General features: G+C 43.3%; 1 protein-coding gene and 1 long non-coding RNA gene across 2 annotated transcripts in view; one reads left to right on the top strand and one right to left on the bottom strand.

The window, feature by feature from the left end:
- LOC141410987 (uncharacterized) lies at positions 1-12,221 on the top strand. The gene is made up of 3 exons (XR_012435824.1): positions 1-328; positions 410-565; positions 12,102-12,221. It is a non-coding gene; the product is annotated as an uncharacterized lncRNA (long non-coding RNA).
- Positions 799-17,355, bottom strand: part of Chrna9 (cholinergic receptor nicotinic alpha 9 subunit) — a 27,507-nt gene continuing 10,950 nt past the window's right edge. Inside the window, exons 3-7 of the mRNA XM_020170308.2 lie at positions 13,640-13,759; positions 13,201-13,346; positions 12,130-12,284; positions 9,307-9,839; positions 799-6,136 (exon numbers count right to left, since the gene is read on the bottom strand). Of these exons, the coding sequence (XP_020025897.1) occupies positions 5,595-6,136; positions 9,307-9,839; positions 12,130-12,284; positions 13,201-13,346; positions 13,640-13,703 (1,440 nt within the window). The 5' untranslated portion in view covers positions 13,704-13,759 and the 3' untranslated portion in view covers positions 799-5,594. The remainder of the gene's footprint in view (positions 6,137-9,306; positions 9,840-12,129; positions 12,285-13,200; positions 13,347-13,639; positions 13,760-17,355) is intronic.

Raw genomic sequence — 17,355 nt, forward strand, 5'->3', positions numbered from 1 at the left:
AGAGATGATAACATGAAAGATACCAAAACTATCCCCAACAATAAAGTCTCCTCTGGATGGACCATCTGCCTGACTCTAGATTGCAGCTCTGAAACCTCTCCCAGAACCAGGACTGAAATGATGACCAGCCAGACCACACCTGTGACTCCGCACACCCATCTCTCCCAGCCCCCAGTTCTTTTGTCTATTTAAACCGATAGCTCGTGTCTGTTCCTGAAGATGGCTGAAGATGGGCTGAGAGCTTCCCTGCCTCTTCCCACGGCATTTCCCAGGCTGTGTAATAAACGTTTCTCTGCCTTCACCATGCCTCCTTATTTGGCATTTAGGGGTGAGTGAACTTGCCTGTCATATGGAATCCAGTAGTTTGGGCCTTGGGTACAAAACTCTGGTTTCATGCTTTCTGTTCCAGGGTCACATTGCAACGTCAACAGCTTCCCTTGAGTTTGCATTTGGTCAGTGACGAGCCCGGGAGGAGAAGGAAGGAGAGAAGGAACATATCTTCCTTCCTTTGGCGTCAGTGGCATGGCTCAGTTCAGCTAGAGGTCACAGTTCCCTCTGGCTTCAGGTAACAATGCCCTTCTGCCTCCTCTCAGGTGTGTGGTAATCAGGCTTTACTAGGCCCAACTCCCTTCCTCCCCTGCATTTCTCTACCACCCACTCACACCTTTGCAGATAGTCCTTTGTTGAACTTCCCTGGGATTGTTCTAATTTGAACACACCATCCTGTAGAGGGAACCTGGGCCAAGAAAAGTAGGGAGATAAAAAACACACAAAGGCAGGGAAGCTTTTGTGGCTGGCTTTTATTTTTTAAGGGTTGGAGAGGCCTCAATATATTGACAAGCTCATGAGGTTTTAACAGGCAGGTCCTATTTCAAAGGTATAATCCAAGAGGATGGAAGAAAGAGGCAGACAGCTCCTTGCTAGCTCTGGAGTTGGTGACCTTATAAGTGGCCTCACTGCTATTGCTTCAGATGTCCTAGAACTTGGGTTTCCAGTTTCCCAAGACAGGCCATTTGCCAGTTTTGCCCATGGCTGTGTTGGCAAGTCTGAGCCCTCATTGGATAAAAAAGTAGGTACAGAGACCCAGAAGAGACAAGCCTGAAAAAAGCCAGGTGAACCTCTGCATGCAGGCAGTCAGACAATAAAGTGGCTGGTGATTTTTTTAAGCTGTGCCAGGCTCTGAATGACCCAGACCCATTCACCTTGCTAGGCTTAATTTTTTATTTTTTTGGTGGTAGTAGGTTTTAAACTCAGGGCCTTGTGCTTGCTAGATAGGTGCTCTACCACTTGAGCCTTGTTCCCAGCCGTTTTTCTTCAGATAGGGTCTCACTAACTTTGCCCGGGCTGGCCTTGGACCTCAACCCTCCTACCTCTGCCTCTTTCATAGCTGGGATTACAGACATGCACCACCACGCCTGACCCTAATCTCAACTCTTACACCTCTCATGATTTGGTCAAGCTGCTCTGCCTCACAGGCCTCCTTTCTCTTCCTCAAGTATAATAAGCCCCGTTCTGCCCTTGAGCCTGAGTTCTGGCAGTTTCCTCAACTCTTATCCTGGCTAATTCCTTCTCATCTTTATATCTCTCTTAAACACCACTTCCTCAACAATCCATAGCCAACCAGTCACCACATTCTATTCATACCGGGTCATGTGTAGTTTGTGATGTGTAATCTTTTTCATTTTCTTATTCCCACCATCTTGGAGCAGATCTTCATTATTACATTCCAACAGAGCCACCCATCCCCCCCTTCTTTCTTTTCTCTACAATCCTTTACTTGCCAGCACAGTTCTGAAACACAAATCTGACACTGAGGCAGGCTAGAGTTACGGAAAGTTTGGGGCTCATAAAAAAATGTATGACAATATTGACATGTGCATGTAGACTGCCCTCACCTGACCCAGGAATCGCCCCTGCTCCTCTCCCCTCATTGATTACTGGATGGGAATCACCTGGTTCTTCCCTCCATAGGTTACTATAATTTTTTAAAGCATCTGGAGAAGAGAAGCATGCTCTCTGCCTCTAGATTCCACCTGGGCCCACCATGCTTCCTTTGTATTTCCCTTCCCTAACTTTTAATAAAGCCCAATTACACCTTGGATTCTTCCACTCCGGAGTGCAAGGACCAAGATCTTCTGAATCTTTTGCCATTAACACTATCACTCCCTTGCTCAAAATCTTTTTGTTTTTCAGATATTTCTCAAATAAAGTTCAAGATTTTTAGCATGGCTCAATAAGACCTGCTCAATCTGGCTGTAGACAAATCTATCCCAACTAAGTAATCTAAAATATGGAAAAAGTTATACACCCAATGTAGTAGTTTTGTGTTGCTATAATGAAATGTCTAAGGCAGGAAAACTTTATAGAGAAAGGAGATTTATTTAGCTCAGAGTTTTAGAGGCTTATAGTGCAAACAGTAGGTGCAGGTTCTTGTCAGGGCCCCTTTGGCTACATTGCTTCATAGTGGATGTAATGGTGAGAGCAGGTATGGATGGAAAAATCACATCTCCAAACAGGAAGCCAGAGAGAGACAGGGTCCCGCAATTCCTTCAGACAGCATTCCCCACTTGACTTAAGAATCTCTTGAAGGTCTCACCATCTCCCAACACTGCCCCCTGGGGGCCAAGCCTGCAACACATGAACCCTCAGAGGGAGGCATATAAACCATCTCAAACCATAGGACACCATAGCATTTACTTTCTATTGCTACTGTAACAAGTTATCACAGCCTTACTACCTTCAAAATATTTCTTCTCTTAAGAGTTGTGGAGGTCAGAAATCTGGGCTGACTCTCACTTTGCTAAAATCGATTTGCAAAGGTATGTTCCTTCCAAAGGCTCTTGGGGACAATCTGTTTCTCTGCCTTTTGGCCCATGGCTCCTTTCTTCCATCTTTTTTTTTTTTTTTAATAAATTTTTATTAAGATATATTCATTATTGGGGAGGGGATTCATAGTGACAATCCCAATTAGTCTTACATTGTATATTATTTACATTGCCCCCATTGTCTCTCTCCCTCGACCCCTCCCCACCCCACTTAAAGCAATTGCAAGAGCTTTCTTAGTCTGTGTCATATAGGTATATGAAGTTCCTCTACCATATCCGTCACCTTAATCTCCATTCACTCTCCCCTCTTTCACTATTACCCCCCCAACACACACTGTACCTATTTTACAAGTCCTGGTTTTTGTTATTAATATTTAAGTTGATGTTCAAAGGGCTGTCTCAATGTATCCCTGCTGTGGGTGTACTTTACTTTGGTCCATTCAACCCCTTCCAATACTCTCCTTTACCCTTTTACCCCCCACCCCCCCATTTTTCAACAGCTTTCAATACACATCCTCATATCCTCTACCTTCACATCTTATGGTATGCAATATTACTGATGCTCTATCATTTTCTTTTCCTTTCCCTCTTTCCCCAAGTTCCATAGAGTAGTTCCACCGTTACAAACATATTCTATATTTCAGTTTGTATATGATCATGCTTGTTTTTGCATGTATGTTTATCTTTGGATCTATCTTCCACATATGAGAGAAAACATGAGGCTTTTGTGTTTCTTCTGATCCTGGCTTACTTCACTTAACATGATGTCCTCCAATTGCATCCATTTTCCCTCAAAACTTATGGCTGAGTAATATTCCATTGTGTATATGCACCACAATTTCTTGATCCATTCATCAGTTGTAGGGCATCTGAGTTGTTTCCAGAGCTTGGCTATTGGTAAGTAGCCGAGGAGCAGTATCACTGGATCATAAAGCAGTTCTATCTCTAGTTTTTTTGAGGAATCTCCATACTATTTTCTATAATGGTTGTACTAATTTGCATCCTCACCAGCAGTGTATAAGGGTTCCTGTTTCTCCACATCCTTGCCAGCATTTGTGGTCGTTATTACCCTTGATTATGGCCATTGTAACTGGGGTGAGATAAAACCTAAGTGTTGTTTTGATTTGCATCTCTTTTATAGCCGGGGAAGTTGAACACTTCATGTATTTACTGGCTATTTGTACCTCTTCCTTTGAAAATTCCGTTTAATTCATGTGCCTATTTCTTCATTGGGGTGTTGATTCTTTAGGGGATGAGTTTTTTGAGTTCCCTATATATGCTGGATATTAGTCCCTTATCGGATGAGTAGCTGGCAAAGATTTTCTCCCATTCTGTGGACTGAATCTTGAGTCTGGTGACTGTTTTCTTTGCTGTGTGGAAGCTCTTTAGTTTGAGGCAGTCCAAGAATTATGGTTTTAAAAGCAGTAATCTAACAGACAACTGGATCTCAACAGCAGTCATAAGCCTGTGATCCAGCAGCTGAAGCTTTTCAGCTTTGATTGGTAAGTAATTGAATGAGTGAATGAATGCACTAAGCCTATTGGTTACCTTGTTTGGATCAAACACTGAATGTAGGTAAAATCTCTTTCTTATTTTAATTAAAGACTGAATTCAGGAATGAGTTTATATAAAACACAAAACATATATGATGTCACAATTATGACAACGTTCTCTTCCTCTTTGAGGCTGACCTTTAAAGGCTTTCTATGGGACAAAACTTTTAAACCACCATTTGCAATTTGGCTTACAAGGCACCATGCATGAACAAGGTACCACTGAGGCTTTAATCACACTTGGGTGCACATGATCAATTTCCTTTTTTCAAAGCATGTTTTAATAGGGACCAAGGGAAAATGAGTTCAGTATGAGTGTACTTTTTTTTTTTTTTGACACTGGGGTTTTGAACTTAGGGTTTCATAGACACTTTACTGGTGGAGCCACAACTCCAGCCCATTTTTGTTCTGGTTACTTTGGAGATGGTATCTCGCCAACTATTTGTCCCAACTGACCTCAAACTGCCGTCCTCTTGATCTTAGCCTCCCATGTAGCTAGGATTACAGGCATGAGCCATGGGGGCTGGCTGGTTTGCACTTTTTTTGCTTTAAGTTTTAAACAGTAACATGCTGTGCTTTGATGTCAGCAGTATGAAACAGATGAGTAATTGAATAAATTAAAGAACAGTCACCCACAATTCTGGTAGGCTATAAAAGGGGTCTTTCCAGACAGGCAACAGTGGCTGATACCTATAATCCTAGCTATTTGGGGGGCTGAGATCAGAAGGATTGAAGGTCAAGGCCAGCCCAGATAAAATTACAGGAGATCCCCTTTGTCAACCTATAGCTGTATACAGGTATCTCAAGCTACACAGGAAGCTAAATCCAGAAGATCACAGTTCCTGGGCAAAAAAGTTTGTGAGACTCCATCTCAATTAAAAAAAAGATGGGTGGTGCACACCAGTCATCCCAGTGCAGGAAGCATACAATAGGAAGATTACAGTCCAGGCCAGCCTGGGAAAAAAGTAAGACCCTATCCCCAAAATAACCAGACACAATAAAATGGTCTAGAGGTGGGCTCAAGTAGTAGAGTGCCTGCCTAGCTAGTGGGAAGCCCTGAGTTCATATCCCAGTAAAAACAAAAAAAAGAAAGGCAAAAAAATAAAAAGTACAGATGACATAACCCTAAGCTATATATAGATACCAATCTGGCTGAAAGAAATTGGAGTATAGCACAGAGAATTTTACTGACTTACCCTCAGATATCAAATGCCTACTAATCTGCTCTTGCTATGATTAAAATAGTCATCACAAAGACCATAATGAAGAAAATCCACATGAAGAATCGGTCTATGACTTTTGCAACCTTCTTCCATTCACTGCCCTTGGAACTGGTGGCCGTGTGGTCTTTGAGGCACTTGGCAATGTACTCGATATTCCTCGTCAGCACTTCATACTGGGCACAGTAACTCTCAGTGTCCTGTGGGGACTCACCGCGGCTCCCCAGCTCCTTGTTTAAGAGTTTGTTCATTTCTTTCTTTGTGGAAAGGTCTTTGTTCCTGGCTGTCTTCAGGGCAGAGTCTGGGAGTTTACTATACACCTTGGTGAGATGGTCTCGTTCCTGACTGTGGCGTGGGCTAAGGCAGCTCTCACCTACGTCATAGACAAACAAGGTCTTAGACATGTACTTTAGGAAGACCACCCTGGCCCAGTGTGGCACTGGCCGGGCCTCGGCGCCACAGAAGTGAATATTCATCACCATGATGGTCAAGGCGGTGGAGGCTGTGATCAGAGCCATTGTGGCTATGTAGTATTTGCCTGGAGTGAAAATAGCAACAGCTAAGTTAGCTTTAACTCTGTCGTCACATTTGCAGAAAGAGAAAGAAGCAAACGCCCTCTCTAAGAAGTGGCTAGACATCACTAGCACAGACTTTTGAGTCACACTTCCTAGGTTCGAATTCGTCACCCACTAGACCTGTAACCTAAGCAAGATTCACAGTCTTGCTAAGCTTCAGCTTTCTGCTCTGTAAAATGAGTTTAATAATAGTATTTAACTCCCCAAAACAGGCTGAGACTTAACAGAGTTGACACATACACAGTTCTCACACTGACCTTGACTCCAAGTTAAAAGGATTGCAAATGATTGTAAGACTAAAATGTAAAAACTTTTCCACTCTCAACGAACAGTTAATGAACCTGACAATTCTTGAATTGTCTTCAGACCTTATTACTATGGGAGACAATTACTATAGGGTGAGACGGAGACACTGTCTTCAAAATGAAATTGTATAAAGAAAATGTTCACGAGACAGGGAAATGAACAAAGGAAACAAAGATAAGGGTAAAGTTTATGAGATTCAGAACAAAAAACTAAGAAGGTGAATAAAACCAAAGACAAGCTTTTGAAGAGAAATAAAGTCGGGTGCATTAGCACGTGTCTTTAGTCCCACTTACTCAGGAAGCCAAGGTAGGAGGATTGCTTGAGCCCATGAGTTTGGGGTCAGCCCAGACAATACAATAAGACCGACATCTTTTTTTTTTTTTTTGCAGCACTGGAGTTTGAACTCAGGGCCTCAAACTTAGTAGGCAGGCATTCTACCACATGAGCTACTGTGCCAGCCCAAGACCCCCATCTTAAAAAATAAAAGAGAAGAAGAAAAAACATAAACTTTTGATAAGGGCACTGAGCAAATAAGGAGAGGATAAGAGAAAGGGAGGAGAGGGGAGGACAGAGAGAGTAAAACAGTATTTAGAAAAATAAAATAATAAAGTTATATAAATATCTGTATGATAATATATTTGAGAGTCTAGATGAAATTTCTAGACAATATAAGATCAAAATTAGCATAAGAAGAAAAGAACACTTGGCTAGAAAAGGCTTTAGGCCCAAAAGAATTTGTAAGTGAGTTCTACCAAACTTTCAAGGAACATTCATATTCTATACAAGTTGTTCCAGAAATGGAAAAGGAGGGAAAAGATTCATTTTAACCCTGATTCTGCAAGTGATGGAAAAATAAGTATTAAGACATTTTTCTTAGAGACATATTTGAGAAAATCATATAAGACATTAGCTAACTGAACCACATAGCATCTTAAAACGATAAAATATTATGACAAAAGAGAATTTGGTCCAGGATACAAAGAAGTTTGACATCAGAAAGCCTATTGATATAATAGGCTATATTAATGGATGAAGCTTTATTTTAACAGATGAAGAGAAACCATTTGATCATATCTACTATATATTTGTTAGCTGTTTTAAAACGCCAGGTTAACTTTGAAAAAGGGCCTTTCTTGGTAAGATGAAGACCCTGGACCAAAAAATATGCAGCAAATGCAGAAAACTTAAATGAGATTCTCTAAGATTGGGGGCACAATTCATATATGCTACAAATAATACATTGTGATTGTTAATAAGTACTTTCACAATCTCTACACATGCTTCCTAAAAGGTAAACTTCATATTATCATAGAAACAGAACAAGTGACACTCAAAAGATTCCTTCAGGCCATCTTTCTTTAGATATTGTACCAACTTGCTGTTGAACATCACTGCTAAAGGAGAGGGGACTACCGTGATCCTGCCTCAAACAGGTGGTGATTGGATGGCATCACTGTCAATCAGTTTTGCCTCAGGAGAGGAAACAAAAATGCCAACACATCTCTTTCTCTTTATTAAAGGGGAGGAAAACCTATTGTGTTTATTTCTCAAAAAGATGTGAGTGAGTGAGTGTGTGTGTGTGTGTGTGTGTGTGTGTTGCTAGGAGAGACATGAAAAGAAAGAAATCTCCAGAGAAAACAGTTAAGAAACATCTGGATATTGGGTAATTAGATTCTGTAGAAAGCAAAAGGTCATACAACAATTCTGTGCTATTGGTCTCTCCTGAGTCCCTTGGAGTTTTGGAATTTCTCCCCATTGCTTATTTCAAGGAACTAAAAATTAGGTCTAGCTTTGGATTCTGGCAAGCATGTATTACAACAGCAATTCATTGAGATGGAGGTGTTGGATAAGAGGGGTAGTCTTGGTGGTGGGAAGTAGGTGTTATAGGAGAGAACTCCGATCAAGACAGACCAAGGAGGGAGCAAGGCTGGTCCCTCCTGTCTGCACTCCAACCCTAGGAGGCACATTTCATATTTACAGACTTATGAAAATACGTTCTGCATTAGAATTACCGCAGATCCCCAAATTTTAATTAAGACTGCTAAACCAAACTCTTTGGGTGTGAGAATTTGCACTTTAATAAACTCTCCCATACCTCTTATACCCAGTAAAGGTATGGGGTAGATGTCAGGCTTAAAAATTCAGCTCTTCGTCTTGTCCCATTAGCCACTCTTGCCAAAAGGAAAGCCCTTGTAATGTGAAAAGATCACAGAAGTCACTGTTGACTCAGCACTCATCGTATGCTAGGTTCTATGGCTAAACAATAGCCCAGGAGGTAGCAATTATGCAAATTTTGCAGATAACCAAGCAGAGACTAAAAGATTAAGCAACTTGCTTAAATTGATCAAGGAGTAGTGGTGACATCAGCATTCAAATGCAGGCTCCTTTGGCTTCAAAAATCAGAGCCTTAACTTCTAAGACCGTGGTTTTCAGACTTGCACAGAAAGTGCATCAGAATCACCTGGAAGGCTTGTTTAAACAGCTCATCAGGCCTCACCTTTAGGGTTTCTAATTCAGTAAGTCTAAGGAAGGCTCTGAGAATTTGCGAAGCTACAAGTTCCCAGGTGTTACTGATGCTGAGGGCCCCAGGATCACCACTCTGAGAAACATAAACTATAATGACGCTTATGTAAATCCAGAGACTATAAGACCAGTTCTCTTCCAACAATCATGTCTATATTCAAAAATGACAACTGCAAACACCAAATGAATTATGTAACAACCTATGTTGAGACTTGAGTTGGCCCAAATGTTACAGTTTAAAGGTAGGTACACGAACTTATTCTCCACAAAGCTAGGGCTCAAGGTGTAAGACACTGAAACTTACCTATCAGAGGGACATTTTCTGAGGCTGGCATGATCTCTGCCACCATTAGCTGAAATACAGTCATAGCCAACAGGATGGTCACTCCCAGGGAGACCTTCTCCCCAGAGGCTGCTGGGAGATAAAAACTCAAAGGAGCAAGGAAAGATATGAGGACACAAGGAATGAGGAGGTTGACAATGTAGAACGAGGACCTCCGCTTCAGAAGGAGTGTGAAGGTCACATCCGGGTAAGGCTCAGAGCAGCAACCATAGGAGATCACGTTCTTCACAGCAGGCATGCCATGGACCTCCCATTCCACATCCTGGATGAAGTCAGAGAGGTCTCCACTGTCCAGGGCATTGAATATGTCCACCTGATTGCCATTGTAGGTCCAGGAGCCAAAGGTCAGGTTGCACTGCTGGTTATCAAAGGGGAAGTAGGTGACATCCACCACACAGGAGCTTTTGGTGATGGCTGGTGCATCCCAGGTAATGAGCCCATCATACCGCAGCACCACATTGGTGTTCACAGGCTCTGAAGACTCATCGTCAGCCCTGGAGTTCAGATGAGGACAATGACAGCCACTTGTTAGGAGAACTTACCAACTTCCGTACACAGCTCACTGTCTGTGTCCATCACTTCAGCATCTTTACAAATGAATCACCGTTCTCCCTGTCACTGTAGCTCAGAATCACCTCTAATGTGCCCTCCTCCATCTCCTGATCAAGACAGGGCCAAGTTCTCTTGCGTTCTTCCTTTAAAGCCTCCCTGCTCTGTCTTCCTTCCTGGCTATTTCCAATGCTACTCCCTTGGTTCAGAACTAATGATTTGAACATCCAGGCAAAAACTAAGCCTGTCAGGCTAAAATCTGCTTACCTGATTTCATTCACTCAGGCACCAGAATATTAAAAATAACTGTGCTGCTATTGAAAGAGGTGTTTATTTGGAACACTTGGAACACACAGAGGAAAAAAGTCATTTGTTGATAATCTTAGAGATAATCACTTATTCTGAACATATCTTCCTTTGCTTTGTCAATGTCTATGCCCAGCATTTTAGGGTACAGAACTTCTATTTTCTCCACTGCCAAAGCAAGGCAGAAGCACTGCTGCCATGAGCTCATCTCTTGCTTTTCTAGTACAGGGATGCTTGTGCAGGCTTAGCTTAGGTTCTCACACAAGCTTGCGAAGAAGCATTGCAGTGACAGTGGATCAGTGTCGTGGCCAATGAAAGTGGGGGGAGGGGGGGAGCAGAGTTTTGTTAGAACTTACAAAAAGCTGAAAGAGATCACTGTGTCAACTCTTTTCTCAGACACGACTCTTGTACTCTGTGGATGAGTGTTGTAGTGGATCATGTTTATTTTCTTGCCGTGTGTGAGTATGTGTGTGTGTGTGTGTGTGTGTGTGTGTGTGAGAGAGAGAGAGAGAGAGAGAGATTACAAGAGGGAAGAAGGGTGACCAGGAGTAATAAGGTGCCAGTTCGTGGATATCATCTTGCCCGGAAGGGAACAAGTACATCCCTCTGGTTGCTCAGTGGAGAATGTACACCATGCTCAGAGCTACGATTCAAGGGGTCATGACCCCTGGATGGGCTCTGAGGAAGGAGTAAAATGCAGGCTGCCACCCACCAGTGCTGCTTCCTTAAGAGAAACTCATGCCCACTGGAAGGCTCAACCCAAGGGTTCCCTCCTCCCCTGACACACCCAGATGTCCCTCCCTCTCACTGTCTGAGCCACAGAGGAGTCTTTCTTACTCCACAGAAACCTGGGTTCCAGAATAAAAAGAGAGAGGAGCTCCCTCAACAACAGGTGGAGAAACTGAACTTGAATTATGACAGGGAGATCTGTTTCCTTCCCAAAACGTAGCCCAGGGACCAGCAGCACAGACACCATGGCAGCTTGTCGGAGGCAGAACCACAGCCTCACCCAGACCACCAAAGCCCAACCTGTACTTTGACAAGGTCCTTAGGTGGTTCCTGTTGCTTTGCAGTTTGAAAAACCAAACCTTACCTACAGACATACACAAGACCCAACTGTCCTGTGGTCCAGTTCACCCTCCACTCAACAGAGTCAAAACCTGTAGGTAGGTAAATGGCCCATTCCTATTTAATTTTAGTAACATCATTGGTATTGCTACTTAACCTTGGCCAACACAAGCCACTGTGATAGGTTGAATTGTAACCCCAGAAAGTTTCTACAGAGGCGTCATCGTCTGCTAGCACCTCAGGATGCATCTTTATTTAAGAGCAAGTTATTGCAGAGCTGATCAGTTAAGATGAGTCATACTGGAGCCTGGCGGTGGAAGGCACTTAAGCCAACATCACAGGTCTCCTTATAAAAGAAGACTTTTGGGCACAGGAAGCACAGAGGGAGAACACCACATGAAGAGGAAGGTAAAGATCAAGACGATGTTTCTACAGTTCAAGGAACATAGAAGGTACCAGACAGCCACTAGCAGCTGGGGGAAAGGCATGGAACAGGTTTCTCCTCAAAGCCCTCGGAAGGAAGTAACCCTGCTGGTACTTTGACCTCGCTCTTCCAACCCCCAGAAGTATGAGTTGACAAATTGCTGGTCTTTAAGTCACCCAATTTGTGCAACTTTTCTGGGGCAGCCCTAGACAACTAAAGCTGCTTCTGGTCTCTCAGCTGAAAAGGGAGACTACAGGCTGAGTGTGACCGTCTCCTTCTGTCGCTAAGCTTTATAACCTGTTCTTTTATTATCTGAGAGCTTTATTATTTAAGGGCCTAGGACCCTGGATTACTTCCTTATCTTCATGAATGTTTTAAGCATTCTCTATTCATTCTGTTTAAATTCCAGGAACTGCTCTGGTCTGACTCGCACTTACTTGTTGTACAGGACTATATCTGGCCTCCACACCAGGTCACTGGGGATCCTGATGGAGTCCAGCCCGTCATACTGGTCCCGGTCCCACGTGAGATATGCATCATGCCAGATCTGGCGGATCCATAGATAGGCGGTCAGAATTTGGTTCCTTTCATCCTACACAACAAATGCACATGTCACTTCATCCAATAGACATTTCAAGCAAATGCCTTCCGTCTCGGGACACTCATGCACAACAGGAATTTCAAGACCACGCCTCTACTTTTCAATTACAAAGCGAGAGCCTTTTTATTCTACCTGCTTGACTAACTACCAGCCACATTTTTCTCCTCCTTGATTTAGTACCAGAATGTAAAGGAGGTAAATATTTAATTGCTTAGATCTTTGCATGGACCAACTGCTCAATTTTCTTTGAAAATGAATCAACTTATGATACACTTGCTTGAGGAAGTCAGGAAGTATCTACAATGCACAAAAGAAAAATCCTTCAAGTCTCATAATTTTGTGTCATTAAATACATTCAGTGCACTAAGTAAGCTTTAACATCATCTTAAAACATCACCTCTCTTTTTTATTGCTATTAAATTCATATAACACAAAATAACCGATTCAGTGGCTTCTAACAGCATTCAAAGTGCTGTGCAACCATCAGCTGCTATCTAATTCAAGAACATTTTATCATCCCCGCAAGAAACCAATCACATAACCAAGAAACAGTTCCTTCTCATTTCTCCCCACATCCCCCCAGCTCCTGACAACCATTGCTCTGCCTTCTGTCTCCATGGATTTACCTATTTTGGATTTCACATAAGTGGAATCACACAATATGTAACCCCACATTTCTTTAGATTATCTAAGACTGTTAGGGCTCATGACCAGAACTAAAGGTAATAGTAACATTACTCAGAGAAATTAATTTGTTTTATGGGAAGCTTCCTTCTCCTGGCTTTCTCTCCTCCCACCACCTGGTACACAGAACGGTCTCAAGTTCCCACTTAAGACATTCCTTTCAGGAGGCACGCTTGTTTTTATTCTAACCCCTCTTCCAAAGTGTCACCTCTATGTTACTCACCATATCTTTAATCTGAGACAATGTGATTTGCAGTGTGACATTTAGGACTTTATCTGTATCTTCTACTGGTCGAAGAGCATTGGAATAATCTTCAAAAAGGTCATTAAACAACTTATGAGCATATTTTCCATCTGCTGTTTCTACAACTGATCAAAAAGAGAGAGTTGGGTCAACATTCAGGGCGTTGTGTGTATTTCAAGACAAAGAACACTAGGCTGATCTCTGAAACTGGGGATGACCCCATGCCAGCTAGGGATAAGTTTTGGGTGGTAGATAAGTTGATTTTTGGCATGTACTCCCCAGGTCAGCATGCATCAAGAAGACACATGAACACTTGCATGTAGCTAGGTCAGCTCTTCTGTCTTTCCTGTCCCACCTCACCTCCCACCAGAAATGGCCACAGAGGAGCTGAGATGGGTACAGATCACCAGCCTCTCACCTCTCAGTCTGGAAGCAGCAAAATAAATCCAGAAAAAGGTGATGCAGGAATGGGGCCAGTTCATCTTTCTGCTGAACCTCTAGAATGTCCCAGTCAGGCAGCATGGATATCCTCTTCCCTCTGTGAACGGAACGGTATGGACACAAAGTGTCCCCAGTGGTCCAGGCACACCTGGTCAGACTCAGATGGCAGACAGAGGCCTGCCTGCCTTCCCCTCTGGTAATCTGAGACTGGAACTCCAGTAGTTGAGATGCCAGGAGCCCAGGGTGGTTGGGCAGTGCTGCTCTGAGACAGCCAGCACAGTGTAGGTCCTCAACCACCCTCACATCCATCCACGAGACAGAAGAGGAGGTAGGAGCAGGATTCAAGGGCATCTCTGACACCCCAGAGACTCTGCCCGAGCAGAATAGGAGCTTTCTACACCTGCAGCAAGCAGACTCAACTGGGGCCCAGATGTAAGGGAAGCTGAAGGGATGCAACCATGCAGGGAGCCCCTGGGCTATACGGGAACCCCCCCCCCTTCTTCCAGCAGTGTTGGAAGGAAGGAGTAGAAACAGATCCATAGCCTCTAGAACAGGTTGACATTTGGGTTTCTTCACTTCTTCAGTTGTCCCACTGGGCACAGATCTTGCGTGGTCATGTGTGAGCACCTGTGTGAGGGGGTATGTTTGATGGGAGAAGAAAATTCACTCCCTGAAGAAGCAGCAATGCTGGGAGTGGAACTTGGAGTTGAACTTGCCAGCCCAAACACTTACTAGCTCATAATTTGGGACAAGTTACCTAGACTTTCTGGGCATTCCTTCCCCACCTGGCCCCAGAGCTCCCAGTGTACTGTGCATAAACACCAGTGATTTCACCTCAGATTGGCTTTGCACATCCAGAATCACCAGGGCTTACCAGCTCTTCTAAAAAAATGTTTCAAAGGCTAACCAAATCAGCACAAGAGCGATTCCTAACCAGTGGTGACATTACAGAGCATGCTATCCCTTTGCATTCGAACGCTACTTTATATAACCTCAGTCACTTCTCATATGTGATCTGATTTTGCTCCCACAAAAGAATATGGATTTCCAATTGCTGATGTAGCCTGGGAACTTGAGTGTGTCCCCTCCTTCTCTTGCTGGGGAAACTGCCTTGGAAACCAAATTAAAATAATTTGTTTGCCTGGAATCAGAATGAGGAAATCAGATAGCTCTGTCTGATCAGGTTACAGCCGGTTGATGAGTCACCCCATCCTTCCTCGTGGAAAGGACACCCGAGCCACCAGCCAAGCGTGTTGTGTTTCTTAATTGCCGGTCCCCTTCTGTTCATTGTGAAGACAATATTTTCCTCAGGCCCCAGTCTGACTGACTCACCCAATGACACAAGTCCTGGGGCCCAGGCTCAGGCTTCCTTCAATAAATCCCTGCTCTGCACCCCCCAAGGCTGAAGGTACTTTTGTAATTGAGCTCAACACCTCATTCTCCCATGAGGACAGGAAGGTCCAGGGAAGCAAGTGGCATGTGCTTCCAATGGTCCAGCAACCAATGGCCAGTGAAGGATCCAGGCTACCTGCAACAACCTATTGTGTCTCCCCTTCTTCCCCCTGTCTTTCATCAGTATGAGCGGGTACCAGCAATCTGGTGACCTCTGCAGGCTGAGATTCTGCCTTCCATTTCTCATGGTCACCACAAAACTTACAGCAGCCTGTGGCCACTTGGTGCTAACTGCCCTGGCCACTGCTTAAAGACTGCCTTTGTGGAAGTCATTCTGCTAATCTTTGCTATCCATAAATTCTGTTCATTCATGTGGTCATTTTTTTTTTCTTTTTTTTTTGGCAGCACTGGGGTTTGAACTCAGGGTCACACGCTTGCTAGGCAGGCACTCTACCACTTGAGACACTCTACCAGTCCTCTTAGAAAGATTTTCTTAAACGTGGGTTCAGAAAATGAAAATCACTTTTTTGCTTTTGTTTTTTGAAACAGGGTCTCTTTATGTAGCTTCTGCTGGCCTTGAACTCGAGATCTTCCTGCCTCAGCCTTCCACCTGCTGGGTTTACAACCTGTACCATGCACACCCAGCAATGAAAATAATTTAAGAAATTTCACCTATCCAGAAATTCAGACCTTTCTAAGAACACCCCATTTCTTGATTGCCCCAATAATTTAGGATTGATTTAGGATTAGTTAAATCTGTTGTCATATGAATTCAAGTTAACAAAACACTCAGCTGGGCTGGTGGAGTGGCTCAAATGGAAGAGCGCCTGCCTAGTAAACATGAGGCTCTGAGTTCAAACCCCAGTGCCACAAAAAAACAAAAAAAACCACTCAGCTACCTAAATTTGAAAGTTCATGGCTCTCATGCCAGCAGATACCTTTAACTAGCAATTTCAAATAGCAGCATACCACCATCTCCCAAGACAGAACACTTTCACCAGAAAGAAGAGACCCACAAGAGAGCACAATATCTACACCCTTTGAGAAGCAGCAATCCCTCGTCACAAGTTTACAGACAAAAGTATTTTAGCTTTTCAGAGTTTCTGGGACCAAACCCTTCCAAACAAATAAATTTTGATTCCCTTGTCTATTCTCAAAATATGACATCAGACCTAGAGACATTCCATAAAATTGTACTCATTTTTTAAATAGAGTTTTTATTACCTGAGCAATATATGTCTATCATAGAAAAATCAGAAAGCAAGAAAAGCACAATGAAGAGAAAGAAAGGTCATACACCCAACAGAGATAGAGTTCACCACTCAACAGAGATAGAGTTCACAAGAAGGCCATCTTTTTTTAACCAGTTGTCATGTCCGTAAGGTCTGACAAAGCACAGTGGACCTTTAGCGGAACTCCATTTTGCTTGAGGTGGAGGTGTAAAAGAAGCTTCTAAATACTCCTTTCTTATTCTTGTGGGGTTGAGGTGAAGTTCACACAGGTCTGTCATGAATGATCTCCCCCCCTTCCTCCCCATCCCCTTACTCTAGATCTTGGCTCTTCTTTGCCTAGTGCGGTTAAGTGTCTGGGGGCTCCCTGGCTCCTAGTGAACTCTTCTCCCAGCACCAGATGGGATGCAGAAATAACAAATACCTTCATTCTTTTACATGTATTATTTTTAACATAAATTGCAAAAGTCAAACATCATGTTTTCTAAAGGAAGTGAACAGAATCTTGCTATATTTATAACTCAGGCTGGAAAGGGACTCTCAATCCTCCTGCTTCAGCCTCCCAAGTGTTGAAATTACAGCTATGAACTACTAAACCTGGCTATTCTTCACAAATTAATATAACATGATTATTTTTGCATGTCATTAAACATAGAATTCACAAAGACCCCTTAGAGACAATTATCTGAGCCTACTCACTAATTATAGATAAGAACACTGAGGACTCTTCTCCCAAAGAGGCGTGTTTCTCCAAGGCTGGACCCAGTGCTAGATTCTCAGTGGAGTGCTCCCTCTACCACACCAGAGCAACCAGCAAGGAGGCTCAGGGGAGAGCAGAGCCAAGAGTTCCTTTAGGAGGCTTAGTCACCTTCTCCATTCAGCCAGGGGCAGGTGCGACCCCAGGCTGCCCCACAGGAGGGGTGAAGAAGAAGGGTGATGATCCTTCATAATGCCAGAGACCCTTAGCCTCCTCTGGAGCCCAAGATCTTACCAGAGAAGGCTGTGCTGGATACTCAGTGCCATGACAACTGAAACCAATGTGTCAACTCACGGAAATTCCAAGATGCCTGAT

The sequence above is a fragment of the Castor canadensis genome, chromosome 9 (assembly GCF_047511655.1).
Source record: "Castor canadensis chromosome 9, mCasCan1.hap1v2, whole genome shotgun sequence".
Classification (NCBI taxonomy): Eukaryota; Metazoa; Chordata; class Mammalia; order Rodentia; family Castoridae; genus Castor; species Castor canadensis.